The sequence below is a fragment of the Agelaius phoeniceus genome, chromosome 16 (genome assembly GCF_051311805.1).
Source record: "Agelaius phoeniceus isolate bAgePho1 chromosome 16, bAgePho1.hap1, whole genome shotgun sequence".
Lineage (NCBI taxonomy): Eukaryota > Metazoa > Chordata > Aves > Passeriformes > Icteridae > Agelaius > Agelaius phoeniceus.
In genome coordinates this window covers 10,035,490-10,048,193 of record NC_135280.1, presented here as the reverse complement: position 1 = coordinate 10,048,193, position 12,704 = coordinate 10,035,490, and the positions used below count along the sequence as shown (strand labels likewise).

At 36.8% G+C, this 12,704-nt stretch overlaps 1 protein-coding gene across 2 annotated transcripts in view; it reads right to left on the bottom strand.

Moving 5' to 3' along the window:
• The window catches only part of TXNDC11 (thioredoxin domain containing 11), a 28,107-nt gene that overhangs the window by 2,802 nt on the left and 12,601 nt on the right, over positions 1-12,704 (bottom strand). For both annotated transcript variants that reach the window (XM_054643893.2, XM_077186654.1), the window contains 7 exons: positions 11,378-11,471; positions 10,154-10,266; positions 9,061-9,261; positions 5,838-6,621; positions 3,247-3,392; positions 2,488-2,597; positions 962-1,042 (listed from right to left, as the gene is read on the bottom strand). In XM_054643893.2, the coding sequence (XP_054499868.2) occupies positions 962-1,042; positions 2,488-2,597; positions 3,247-3,392; positions 5,838-6,621; positions 9,061-9,261; positions 10,154-10,266; positions 11,378-11,471 (1,529 nt within the window). The remainder of the gene's footprint in view (positions 1-961; positions 1,043-2,487; positions 2,598-3,246; positions 3,393-5,837; positions 6,622-9,060; positions 9,262-10,153; positions 10,267-11,377; positions 11,472-12,704) is intronic.

The following is a 12,704-nucleotide window of genomic DNA, read 5'->3' as shown; positions in this document are numbered from 1 at the left end:
GCTCAGCTGACTATCGGCTCCCATCCCAGATTAAAGAATCATGACATAATTTAGGCAAAAAATAGCCTATGCTAAATCAAAATTGACTCACTATATGTTTTATTACATCATCATCCATTTTTTATTGATCAAAACCACAGCATGTATCAAAGAAGCTAAAAGGCTATTTAAAACAAATAGCAGAACAAAATATTAACAGCATGTGGTGGAAAGAAATTGAGAACAGAGTTAATTTGCAAAAATTGTCTCATAAGGCAAATGGATAAGAAGCTGCATTAAAAAGCCCTAATATGAGGCACCTTTATATCCAAAATGAATATGTGGCTACTCTAGTAGTCCTACAGGTACTACAAATACTATCAGATCCTAATTTTCTTGATTACCCACATGCAGCAAAATATAAAAAACACTGGAGAGGAAAGCAAGAGTGAAAGCAATGACTAGAGGTAAGGTACCTTTATAAAGTCAGGTGGAACATTACAAAAATAATCTTAATAAAAGTACTCAGTCTGTCCCTCCAGAGACTGTCTAGAGCATTACAGAGACAGAGACAAAATGAGTACCTAAAAAATAAACAGGAAACTGAGCAGTTGGGGTGGCTCAGAACTGATATAAACAAAACTCACTGTGTACTGGATTAAAACATCAATGGCAAAATTTAAGACAGAGATTCAGAGATTTTGTGGTATGTAGCTGCCCAGTACCAGTAGACTGAATTCCCATTTGCTGATGGTAAGAGCCCTTGAGGGAGAAGGGTGGAAATCTGGGAGTGTTGGTTGGGCTATTTTGTTGTTTTCGTGGTGTTTTTTTTCATTAAAATATGCATGTGGTAAGAATGCACATAAAAAAATTAATTACTCTTTGGCTTTTTTCTCTACTAAGACACGTACCAGATGCCAGATAATTACTGCAGCTCAGTAAAACAGAAGTTAAAAAACCACAGGGACAAGAATTACTTTACCTCTGATGAGGAAAAAATAAAATGGTAGGGAGACGGTCGGTCATAAATTCCCAGGGAAGGTCATTTCGAGTCACATCAATTCTGTGAGGAAAAGACACACTGATGAAGAGAACAGGCAGATGAACAATCTGCATTTTCTTGTAAAATGCCATTGTAGGGATTGGGAAGAAGGAAATCTTAAGTATCTGTGAAATTAAGTCTAAATGTGTTCTGCCAGAAATACATTGTGCATATGAGTCAGCAGAATTAATTACCAATACTCAAGCTGCTGACTCTCAGTTTAACAAATATCTGTGTGGGTTTTTCTCTAGAAGAGAATGTTCAATTCTGCAACTGCTCTCAGGCAGCAATTAAACCCCAGTTGCTCTCTGTGTATACACAGGGCACACACTGTGTACACATCTTCCTTCTGAGACAGACACACCAAACATGAGACAAGTTATTTTTAGTCCCTAATTTGTTCCTCAAGTACATCTCTTAATATTGTCCCCTCGGGTAGTTTTGGGAGTAAATTATTTTGCTTCTTCCAAGGATAAGCACATGCTTAAAGGCACTTTTTTCCCTAAAGCTATGAGTAGAAAGGAACCCGTGGTTCAACTGTTTGTTACTGTTTTCTTCAGAATTTTAGGGCTTCTTTTCACAAATAAATTTCTTATTAATTACAAATTATTATAGAATAAAACAGACAATCACATCAGTAATACTGCTGTGAAAATAATGGAGCAAAGGAGAGAACTTCAAAGTCAGGCAAGAGAATGAATGTAGCCTTGGGAACAGCATCACATCTGTGGCAATAAAGCCACAATACAAACAGGGGATAAAAACCCAGATTTTTAATTGATTTATTTTTTCTCTACATCTCATGCTGTCTCCTGGAGTAAGTTCAGTCAGAATCAAATAAAGATGTAATCAGAGCAGATGTTTTAAGTATTTAGGTATTATTATCACATACATGAACCAGAATGTTTCAGTTGCACTGAAATATTAATAACCCTGGAAACACCAAAGAAAACAATGGGTTTTTTTACATATAATATGTACTTAACATATATATAAAAAATGTACATTACACACATGCATATATAGATATAAATATATTTCTGTAAACTGGTTTGGCTGGGGTAGAGTTCATTTTCTTTATCATAGGATGTAGACTGCCATTTTAGGTTTGTGATGCAAATGATGTTGCTAACAAATATATATACACACACACACACAAATAGCATATTACTATTTGCTACAAATCACCACAAAATTATGGATTCACTGCCTGAAATTAGGAAGTTTCAAGGTTAATTGCACAGTTTAAAAATTAATTTTAATGAAAGTGGATAACTACTGCAGTGAGATTGAAAACCACCAAATATATACAAAGGAAAACAAACAATGCATTCAAAGAGAAATGAAGCAGATGACATTCACATCTATATTGCACGGCTGTAGAGAGAAAAAAGTATTTATTTTCTAGGCTGATGACCTCAATGATCTTAAATTATTCTGGAAAGATGAAATTAGAATCTTTTTACCTTGCCACAGTGAAACTGTCAGGAGGCAAAAGCCGAGCAAGTTGAATAAAGATGTGATTAAGAGAAGCACAGAATCCACACCACTGAGCGTAATACAGCAGCAAGACATTCTGGAAAATGAAATGGAGAAGAGTTTGATTATCTGTTGGAGGTAATCTGCAGAAAGGAGGAGTTTTCACACCACCTAGCATGGGAACTCTTGAAATGTGAAAGCAATTTTTTCCTAATATTAATGAACTTTATTGTAAGTTATTCACTGCTGCTCTCTGAGTTAATACACAAAAATTATTGGGGAATTCTCTTTCCATAAAGTCAAAATGAAAAGACATTTAGTTTAGGACCATTCCCTTTAAGTGAAAATGCACCAAAGTTTGCTACACTTCCCAAGATTCTTTTGCAATCTTAAATTCCTATTTATCTAACATTGACTGTACACTTCATATGGGGGCAAAAATGATGTCCAGACTTCTGCTTTCTGCCTCTAACTGGCAAAGCAGGGCTGGGGGCTGCTGGAAACCAACTGGAGATGCAGACATTCACTGCAGACTCGAATGACAATGGATTTTCCTTACTATCACATACTTTACAAAATCAAGGCAATTTAACTGTACTCAGGATAACATCTGTTTTCATAGCATGCAATGGGAAAGCTTTTGAATTCTTGCAGAACACTGTATTTTATGTTATAAGTAAGAAAGCATATCAGTATGAAACACTCCCTCCCCAAAATGCGTGCCCTGCTCTGTGCCGAGCGGTTACCTTGGCACTCAGGAACACGATCTGCTGGAAGGTGCTCGTGCTCACTTCAGTCACCACATGCTCTCCGTCAGAATGGACTGAAGGGTCATCAACCAGATGCCTTTTCAAGGGACTGTAGAGAACGCTGAAATTTTTAATGAAGTTCTCTGAAATGAAATTGATACATATCAATAGTTACTTTGGTTTTGCAGACGTGATTTGGCACTTTTTGCTTTAGAATTCAGAAGAACTTACAGAGAAAATACAGATGAAATCTGGTTTCACATCATTAATTTCTCACAGTTTGGTATCAGCTCTTGGGTAACCACAACGGATGTGAAAACAGGATAAAGCTTCACTGTTTGTTTTTATTTTGCTCATTACAATCTTGTCAGTTGCCACACTGGACTTTAATCTTGTGTCAATGTGCCATAATAATAACATTCTATTCTCCTAAACACACACCTGCTAAATTATAAACAGTAACCTCTCCATTTTTAAACTTCTATATATATTGAAAGGTTCCACTTAGTTCCACATTTATTTGCATTTTTTCTTCCAGTTTTAATTACTTTCTCTGTAATTATTTTCTTTTGACCTTTATATATCTGCTATTTCCATGCAAATATCACCAATCCCCTTTTGTCTACCAGTGACCACCTTCCTCTTTGTTCTACTTTCTCCTTAATTTTAAGATATTTAGCAAGTAGCTAGCCACTGGTAAAAATTTAAAATAAGCCCCAAAGCCCTCAATTACCTTCAGCTACACTACTCTGAGCCTGAACTACATTCTCGAAATTGCTGCAAGGTATCAGCAATATCCTTCTTTTCAACTTGGATAGAGAAGTATTATTCTGTGCATTAAGGAACAAGCATATTTAATAATCAAGAAAAAAAGGTAAAATATGAAAAAACATTAAAAAGAATTGTTTTATCAAAGAGAAACAACTTTGTGCTTGTATTTCCAGCATAAAAACTAGGCCCAAGTAAAACTGGCACTTTTGTACAGACATACAAACTACCAGATCATCAAGTTTATCTCTGAAATGTGATCAGCAGTACATTTAGTTCCTTATTTACTATTCAGCATTTAATTCTCACACCAGGCCAAAAGAAGCTTTTTTTTCTTTTCAGATCTCCAGACTTGGAATATGTAAGCATGATAAAATAGTAACGAAAGAAAGGGGAATTATTAAAATAAAATAAGTATTCCTGAATTTCTAGAAACCATCTATAAAGACTGAGATCTGACAAGGGTATTAAGCACCCATCAATTTGTTTTGATATTATGAAATATTAAGTTAAAATCTTAAGGAATTAAAATAAAAAGCACAAAACCCAATCATAAATCAGAAACTCATTGATAAAAATATGTAGAAGCCAAAGTTTTTTGTATGTTCAAATGATGGAACCGCAATGTACTGAATCTTACTCTGCAGAGAAACCCTCATCATGCTCAGGAAATCCTGTGACCTAAAAAATGTTTGAGACAGAAAGTACTGGGAGCACAAAGGGGAAGGAAATTTCTACGTCCTCATTCTGATCTTAATATTTCCTAAGTATCCTTTTATGGTCACTGAGGTTTTTGCTTGTTTTTGTAGAGTCTTTTCCTGGGCTGGGATACAGACAGGATACAGGGCTGCATGTGATCCTTAATAAGAACATGGCTATTTATTTATTCTATGTTGTGCATCTTTTTGTACTGAGATTTAGGGCAAAAAGGAAATGTAATTGGTGCTATAAGAATGATAGTGATATATGTTCTTGAGCCATTTATTTTAATAGCTGAATTTTCTTCCATGTTTACTTACATAGCCAACATTAGGAAATCCAGTATTTTCTGAAGGTACACTCAGTTTTGCACATCAGCATGACAACCAAGTACACACAGGTAGGAATATTTTGTCTTATTCACAAACTTGCAAATAAATCAAAACTGCAATCCTTGAGTTGTTTTGTCAGGGGTTTTTTTGCCTTGTTTGTTTTTCTGGATTTTTTTTTTCTCCTCCAATTCAGACAGGAAATAACAATAATTGGCAGATTTGGCCACAACCACTTCAGAGCTCTACCCTGTTACCTTGAGAACAGACACACTTTTCAAAATAAATTTAAAGCAATTTAAGTTGGTTTCAGAGGACAAGAGGATGGGGAAGTCTCTGCTGCTAAGTGGTCAGTATCTCCCAAAATTCTGTGATATTTTAGAACACAGAACAGCTGAGCAAACACCAACACCACCATTAATATACAAGCATCTTCTGTAATCAGTTATTTTAGATGAACAGAAATTTTTTTCCACACACAAGTTAATTTAGATTTTACCAATTCCACCAAAGCATGCAGTCAAGAATCACACATTTTAAGGTTCAATTCTTATAAAGCAAATTACTTATGGTATAAGGAACTTAGCTTTTATGTCACCTAGAATATGATTCTGTTCTAGCCAACAGAATCATCCATAAATACTTGGTTAACTACTAAATAGAATAGAATAAATTACATTTCACAACCTTAACTTCACAAAGTAGCCTCACTTTTAAAATGGCATTAAGTTTTCCATTCCTGCTGGAAATACAATTTTCTGAATGCAAGCATTTGTATAGTGAATACTGTACCCAGGGTAGGTCCAACAAGTGACTGATTCTGGTCCAGGACATAGTGCACTTCCTCTTTCAGGTCAACAATGGCAGCAAATTCCTTAAGATGAGTAGATCTTGATGCTCCCAGTCTCTCTGCATATATCCAAAACAGATTTGAATCCAGTAGATAGAGATTCAAGGTTTTGTTGGTCCTGCAGCTCAGACCAGTAATGTTCGTGCTACTAATATTAAGGTCAGGAATAAAACAATTCCTATCCTCAATGTGAGGAATAGAAAATTGAGTGTTATCTTTCTTCCCATGGGAAGAAAATGCTACTTTGGGGGTCTGAAAGATGGTCTTCTCAGAACTCATGAAACTTAAAAAATGCCTGTTTACTGTCCTGCAACATGCAGTGTAATAGCTAAAGGGACTATAGAAACTTAAGAAATTGCTGCATTCTATGGTATTTGATATTACTTGAAAAAAAGTATGTTCCTGGAGGTAGAAAGAGTCCAAAGCTGCTTCTATCTCTAAAAAGTTACAGTGTGGCACATGGACTTTATCTGGTTTGACACCGAGAGTCTGGTTAACGCAGAGCTCACAGACATTGTGAGTTCTGGAGATGGAGTGCCACTGTGGAAGCACCACCGTGTTACAGCACGGGTACTTGGCTATGGGAAACGTTTCAGAGAACTGCAGCTCTGCATCTGTCACTGAGGAATCAAAAGCTGGTGAATCAGAGTCTCCTGCATGCTGAAGGTCTGCCTCAGCTGCCTGGCTTTTATTACACTTGTGGTATTCCAAGGCCACTTTGGTAATCTGTGGGTGGGAATAAAAGAGAGAGAAAAAAAATCAAGATTAACTGTCCATAGTTCACCCAAATGCAGTTATCTTTTGCAGGTTTAACAACATTATAAGCAATTAGAGATGGAACTTCAGAAACACTAAGCTGACTAATCTTTGTTCTTTCAAAAAATTACAGGGGGCTCTGACTTAACAACAAAGTTGAATTTTCAGATATTTCAGCATATAAACATTGAATATATAGAACAATGAAGTAAATTTAAAATATTATTCAATCCACCACACTGATTGCAAGGTCCTCCATGCAACATATTTACTACAGTGCAATAACACTACATTTTATGGCTAAACCACAGTACACAAAGCATTACTGAGTAAAGGTTCCTGAATTTCATTCATTTTCCAACAGGAGGAGAAAATACATGAAAGCATTCCCATATGAAAAGGGAATAGAGATTTCTTCTGGTATAGGTGGTACATGGATTTTGTTACAATCACTGAGAGTGCTGAAGCAATGTTTGTATTCTCCCAACTACGGGCATATGGTTATAATACCCCAAGTATACTCTGCATATTGTAACTTACTGGGAGAAGAAGGAAAAACAGAAAAAAAGACCAACCTGTCCCTCCATGCAAACATTTCTATGCTACATCACCAGTTTGCTTTTCATAACCAGGGGTAAACAAGCAGAGAAAAAGGGACATGTAGGGACCATATAAGGAATTCCCTTTCTGGGAAACAAGTAACAGAACATGCAAGAAAGAAAAATGAGAGAGGAAGTTTCCTGTCATTCCTATTAGCACACTAAATAAAATACAGAGCATACACACACTGCTTACAGGAGAACACTTTGACAGAAACCATTACAATTATCAAAGGGATAAATGTTGAAATGTCACATCCCAGAGGGCTGTTGTGTCACAGGACCCTCAGTATTAATGTGGTCTACAGTAATGCTTTGTTACAGTCTTCTAGAATTAGCTGATAGAAATTTTCATCCTGAAAAGGCTTAACTGAATACTTGAAACAAACTTGGCCCCTCACACTGTAACCTAGCCTGGAGATCTGGACTGCCTAAAGAAGCTTGAGAAGAGATTATGAAGAGAAAACCAGATGTGCAGTAAGAAATCTCATTTCAGTGAGCTGTGATCAGAAAAAAATTTTTGCTGTGAGATTTTTCAACATTCAACTTGAGAGCCTTGTTCTCTGCAACTGCCTTACAGTCAAGTGGTTTCACTGCTTGATGAAACCCACAGGCTGGCTGCAATAAACAGCTCTTCCCAGGGTAAACAAGTTGCATAATATCCCCCTGTCAAAGTGAAGCTATACAAGGACAACGGGATTATTTTGTATCTCATTTCACATTTTGATAAACACTGTTATTTAGCAGAATGAAATTTGAAATGGAACATCCACCTTATGCTGCACTGATTTGGTAGAAATAAGTGGTACCTGTTACTAGAATGTTTCATCTGTGACAAGCACCACTGAACAAAGCCTGCCAAACAGAAGACAGGTTACTACAAGAGTAATGGCAGTTCTTCTCCAGGCAGAGACCTCCCCAACCCTATTTCACAGCATGTGTACCTTTTATTGTGTCTATTTAGCTTGGCTAAATATTGTATAATAAGTTACTTTAACTTTTTCCTTATTGTTTCAGACATTGCAATATTAATTAGGCCTCCTTGTGGAAGCTACACATTCCTGGACACAGATGCCATGTAAGTAACTCAGCACTGTCACAAAAACTCAGCCCTGCTTTTGGTCTTTCACAAATGCTTGTCTGTTCCACACTGCTTAGAGCTACATGATCACACTGGGATGTGCAGCTTTGTGTTACACTAAATGGGATGATGGGTTCCAGCTGAAAAATAGCCCAGGGACAAAAAACTAGTTTTCATCCAAGTTAATTTCCCTATCTCATTTCTGCACAGCTCCACAAACTCCTGTCCTAGGCAGTTCAGAGGAAGAGAAAATTGGAAGGTGACTGAGGAACACACAGGATATAAAAATCAGATTGGCTCTGAGTAGTTTGATTGGGTATTTCAAATAACACTGTCTGGTTTTACAAAAAATTCATTCTTCATTGCACAAGCATCTCTGGAAGAACAGGAGAGGGGAAATAGAATGGGATGGACAAAACATACAACTCTTCAGTTCTAGCTGGGAAAGATCTGCATCTCTTACACTCCACCCACCACAAAAAGCAGGAGGTCAAGGAAGAGTTAGATGCTTGTTCTGAACAGTTGATGAGTGAGACAAAGGCATGTTGTGTGAGATGCAAACCAGTGTAAGGGAGTTGTGATAATACAGCTTGAAAAAGTGCTTCTAAACAAAACCAGATACTTGGAACAGTGAGCTAAAATGAGGTATCTGTCACAATTAACCTCAGACCCCTGACCACAGCTCTCATGTTTTAGCATTTTTGAAATAAAAAAAAAAATTTCACTTACTTCATCTAAAAGAGGATGAATTTCTGCTAGGGGATTATAAGGTATAAATATGAGAAGTGCTGGTCCTTTCTTCAGCTCATTGTTTAGAAGAAGGCTTTTCCCACCGTGTGGTCTCAGCCAGCGGATGAGCATCTCCCGATTTTCCAGAGCCCACTTGCAAATGTTCTCAGCAGTGAAGTTCATGATGTCTTTTGGATAGATCTTGGAGGGGGAAAAAACAGTTTTGTCCTCACTTGATTTAGTAACAAATGCCATTCTTCAGTATGGGATGAGTTGTTACTGTAGTGATTAGAGCTTCCTTTCTAAATGCAGTAAGTGTCAGCAAACTTCAGCATTTCATACAAGCTTTCCCTTTGGGAAAGCTTTCCAAATACTCATCAGATTATAGTAACATCCACAAGCAAAAAAGGATTCTATCAGGGAAGCTCCTCTTTCTTTTACTACATCTTTATAATCCTAACTTTTCATATATTTTAATTTATGTAAAGTTAGAACATTCTTCCCACTATTCAGTCACCATATTAACTCATTTTAAATTAGCCTTTTAGGACTCAAACCTCAAGGCTGCATTTAAAACTGGTATTTCTCATTCCTGAATGCAAAGGCAAGAAGTATATAATAAAAGGTGCTCACAGGTTCTAGGATCAATTTAATATATTCAGGCAAGTTTATCTTAAGTAATTAGCACAAAAAAGTAATTTTTATGTATTTTATGCTATTTCACCCAAACCCCTGTTTTCCATAGTCTCAACTGAATAAAGTACACCTCACAGCACCTGTTTTACACTCATGGTGCCAGTGTGGGTAGGTAGTGTCTCTATGCCAAATAGTAAATCTGAAAGTTAGTATTTTCAGCCTTAACTTTTCAAAGAGCAGGGCACACGGATTAAGAGTTATTATAAATCAATTTAATTTATGTGATTTTTCTAATCAGTGCCATGTTATACCTTTAAGCCAAAATGGAAGTTTTCACTGTTCCTACTATCCCTCCACAAAATCTTTGTCAATATCCTCATTCAAGTTATTTTCTAATTCTGATCCCTGAGCACGCCTGTCCCACATCAGAGTCCCTGCAGCACCCAGCAATACTCACAAGAGATGTGTTGGCATGTCTGTGCAAATACACACTGCCAGAGTGCACCAGGGAGATCTCCTCTGCCACGCGCTTATCCGTGACCACGCCAAAGCGGATCGTGCCAAGGTAATCTGAAAGGTTTGCAATCTTTGGAAACAATCACACACACTGAGCTCCCCTGCACCACCACCCTCAAACCAGAACACACACCAGTGCTGGGTAAAGGCACAGAAATCTGTGAAGAGCTACTGCCAGCACTGGTGATTATGGCAGAAGAAAGATGGCAAGAAGCACAAACGTGTTCCCCACCTGCACTCCAGGTATAGAGACCTGTCTGTGTAACCTCAATTGTCCAAATTCTCCATTTGCTTAGGAAATACAGAATCTGGTATCACAGATGCACCTTGCTGTGGTTTATGGCATCTCAAAAGCCAAGATGATTCACGTAAGGGAAAGGCATGACCATTAAGTGATGCACATTTACAGTAAATATATATAATTTATAAATATATATTCTACACTTATAAATATGTACACATAAAGACAGACTGCTTATCTTGATGTTGCAAAGAACTAATACCACGTAAAAATGTGAAAATCACAGAACAAAATATACAACAGGCTCTTTATCACATCAGTGGCACAGTAAAAGATAAGAATGAATATGTATGTGTAAGAAAAAATAAATATGAATCTCCTTCATTTGCTGACAGGAAGGAAAATTCAAAAAACATGTTAATTTTTAACTTTAAAAAGGGTCTATCCCAAATTCATGACCCAAAAATGAGGTATCAATCATCACAAAATTTGCATGTTTAAACACAGTCAAATCATTTTAGATTATCAGTGCAAAATAAGGGGGAGAAAGGCCTTCTCAGGCTGCCTTGCAGCAGCTCTGTAACTCCACCCATCACTGAATTCAGTTTCCAAGGGCTGACACAGTCCAGTCCATGCCAGTGCCTCTGACACTGCACAAGACAAAGACTCCTGGATCACTCTGACCAAGTGCCAGTCTGATTATGGCCCTGGATACACGTGGGGGTTTGAGGGAACTCTCTCCTGGTGTAAACCAGGCTGATCACATCCTAAGCTTTTAATGTAAGCAATCCTCAACTGTCATGTGGGACTGTAATGAGACAGTCCCACAGTTAGATCAACACCAAGAAACACTCAGAAGGGATTAATTCCTAAGTTACAAAATATTGCAAAAAATACTTTAAATTATGGAAATGGAGCTTTTACCTTTCTTTAATGAATGTAATGCTGATGTGAAGAATGTTAAATAACCAGGTGGTTGAGGTGAAGCATTGAATTCAAAAAATCCCACAACTCCAGGCTGAAACAATAAGAATTAGAGTTAATTAAGCTATTTTTAAGTATAAATATATGGGACTACAGTAAACACAACAGACTCTAAGAGACAACAACGTTTACTGAAGAGCAGTCACTTTATGCTGCAACAAAAATTTGAATATTAAAAGACTGAATGGAAATCAGTTCTCATTGAAAGAATGAAGCTGTCATTCAAAAGCTTATGTAAGAGAGAGGGGCTTTATGGATGCTATGTCTCTAATGGTATTTCCCATGCTGAAGTTCACCAAGAACAGTTACTATTTGCTATGCAACTATATTTTGAACCAGTTCCAGCACCAAGGTAAGAAGCATAAGCATCACAAAGATTGTTAGAATTGGAATATCAAATACAGTTTTTCAGAGTAAAAAGGGCTTAAGCAGTAACACTTGAATTGTTTATGTTGTACATAATTAGTGTTTACACATGAAGTCACACATTCAGTGTGTCAATACCTGACCTGCTAAGGTAAGTGATTATCCCATCTTTAAGCTACAGCCACTGTAAATCCTTTCAGTATATCCTAAAGATTCAGTGAGAGACCAACTGCACAAAAATCTTGAGAACTCCATATCCCACCTGCATATCCATAAAGCTCTTCAAATTGCCAGACAGACAATTCCAAATTTAAGACTCATCCCAGAACAGGCCTACTGATTTTCCAGGTGAATGACTTCCTAATAAACTCAGGAAAGAATCTGGGAGAAGCTGACTTGGAAAAATATTTCAGTTAAGCTTTGGTTTTAAATTTTTAGAAATATAATACATTAAAAATTACATTGAATTATGTTTTTGACTCATCACTCAAATGGGCTTAAAACTATCAGGACAGAGTAAGTGATGGCATTTAATTATTTGGTGTTATTTGTTCCTCATTTCCACCAATGCATACAGAAGGCATTTGACACACAAAGCAAGAGCACTGCAGGGACTGCTGTGGAACAGAAGATTCCACACCCACCTGACACCCATTTGTGTGGCAAATACATCCTCACATGAGGATTTTCATTTGCTACTTCAGAGACTGCTTTTTTTTTTTGAGCTTTACATATAAAATATTTAATCTCTTTTTAAAACGTGAACATACATTTACTTGTTATTATTAATATGAATTCATTTATTCTTATCAGCCTAACACACTGATCTAATTCACTACAATCAGCAATCTTGAAGATGTTCACCAATAACAACGTTGCCCATTCCACTCATGACTTCTCT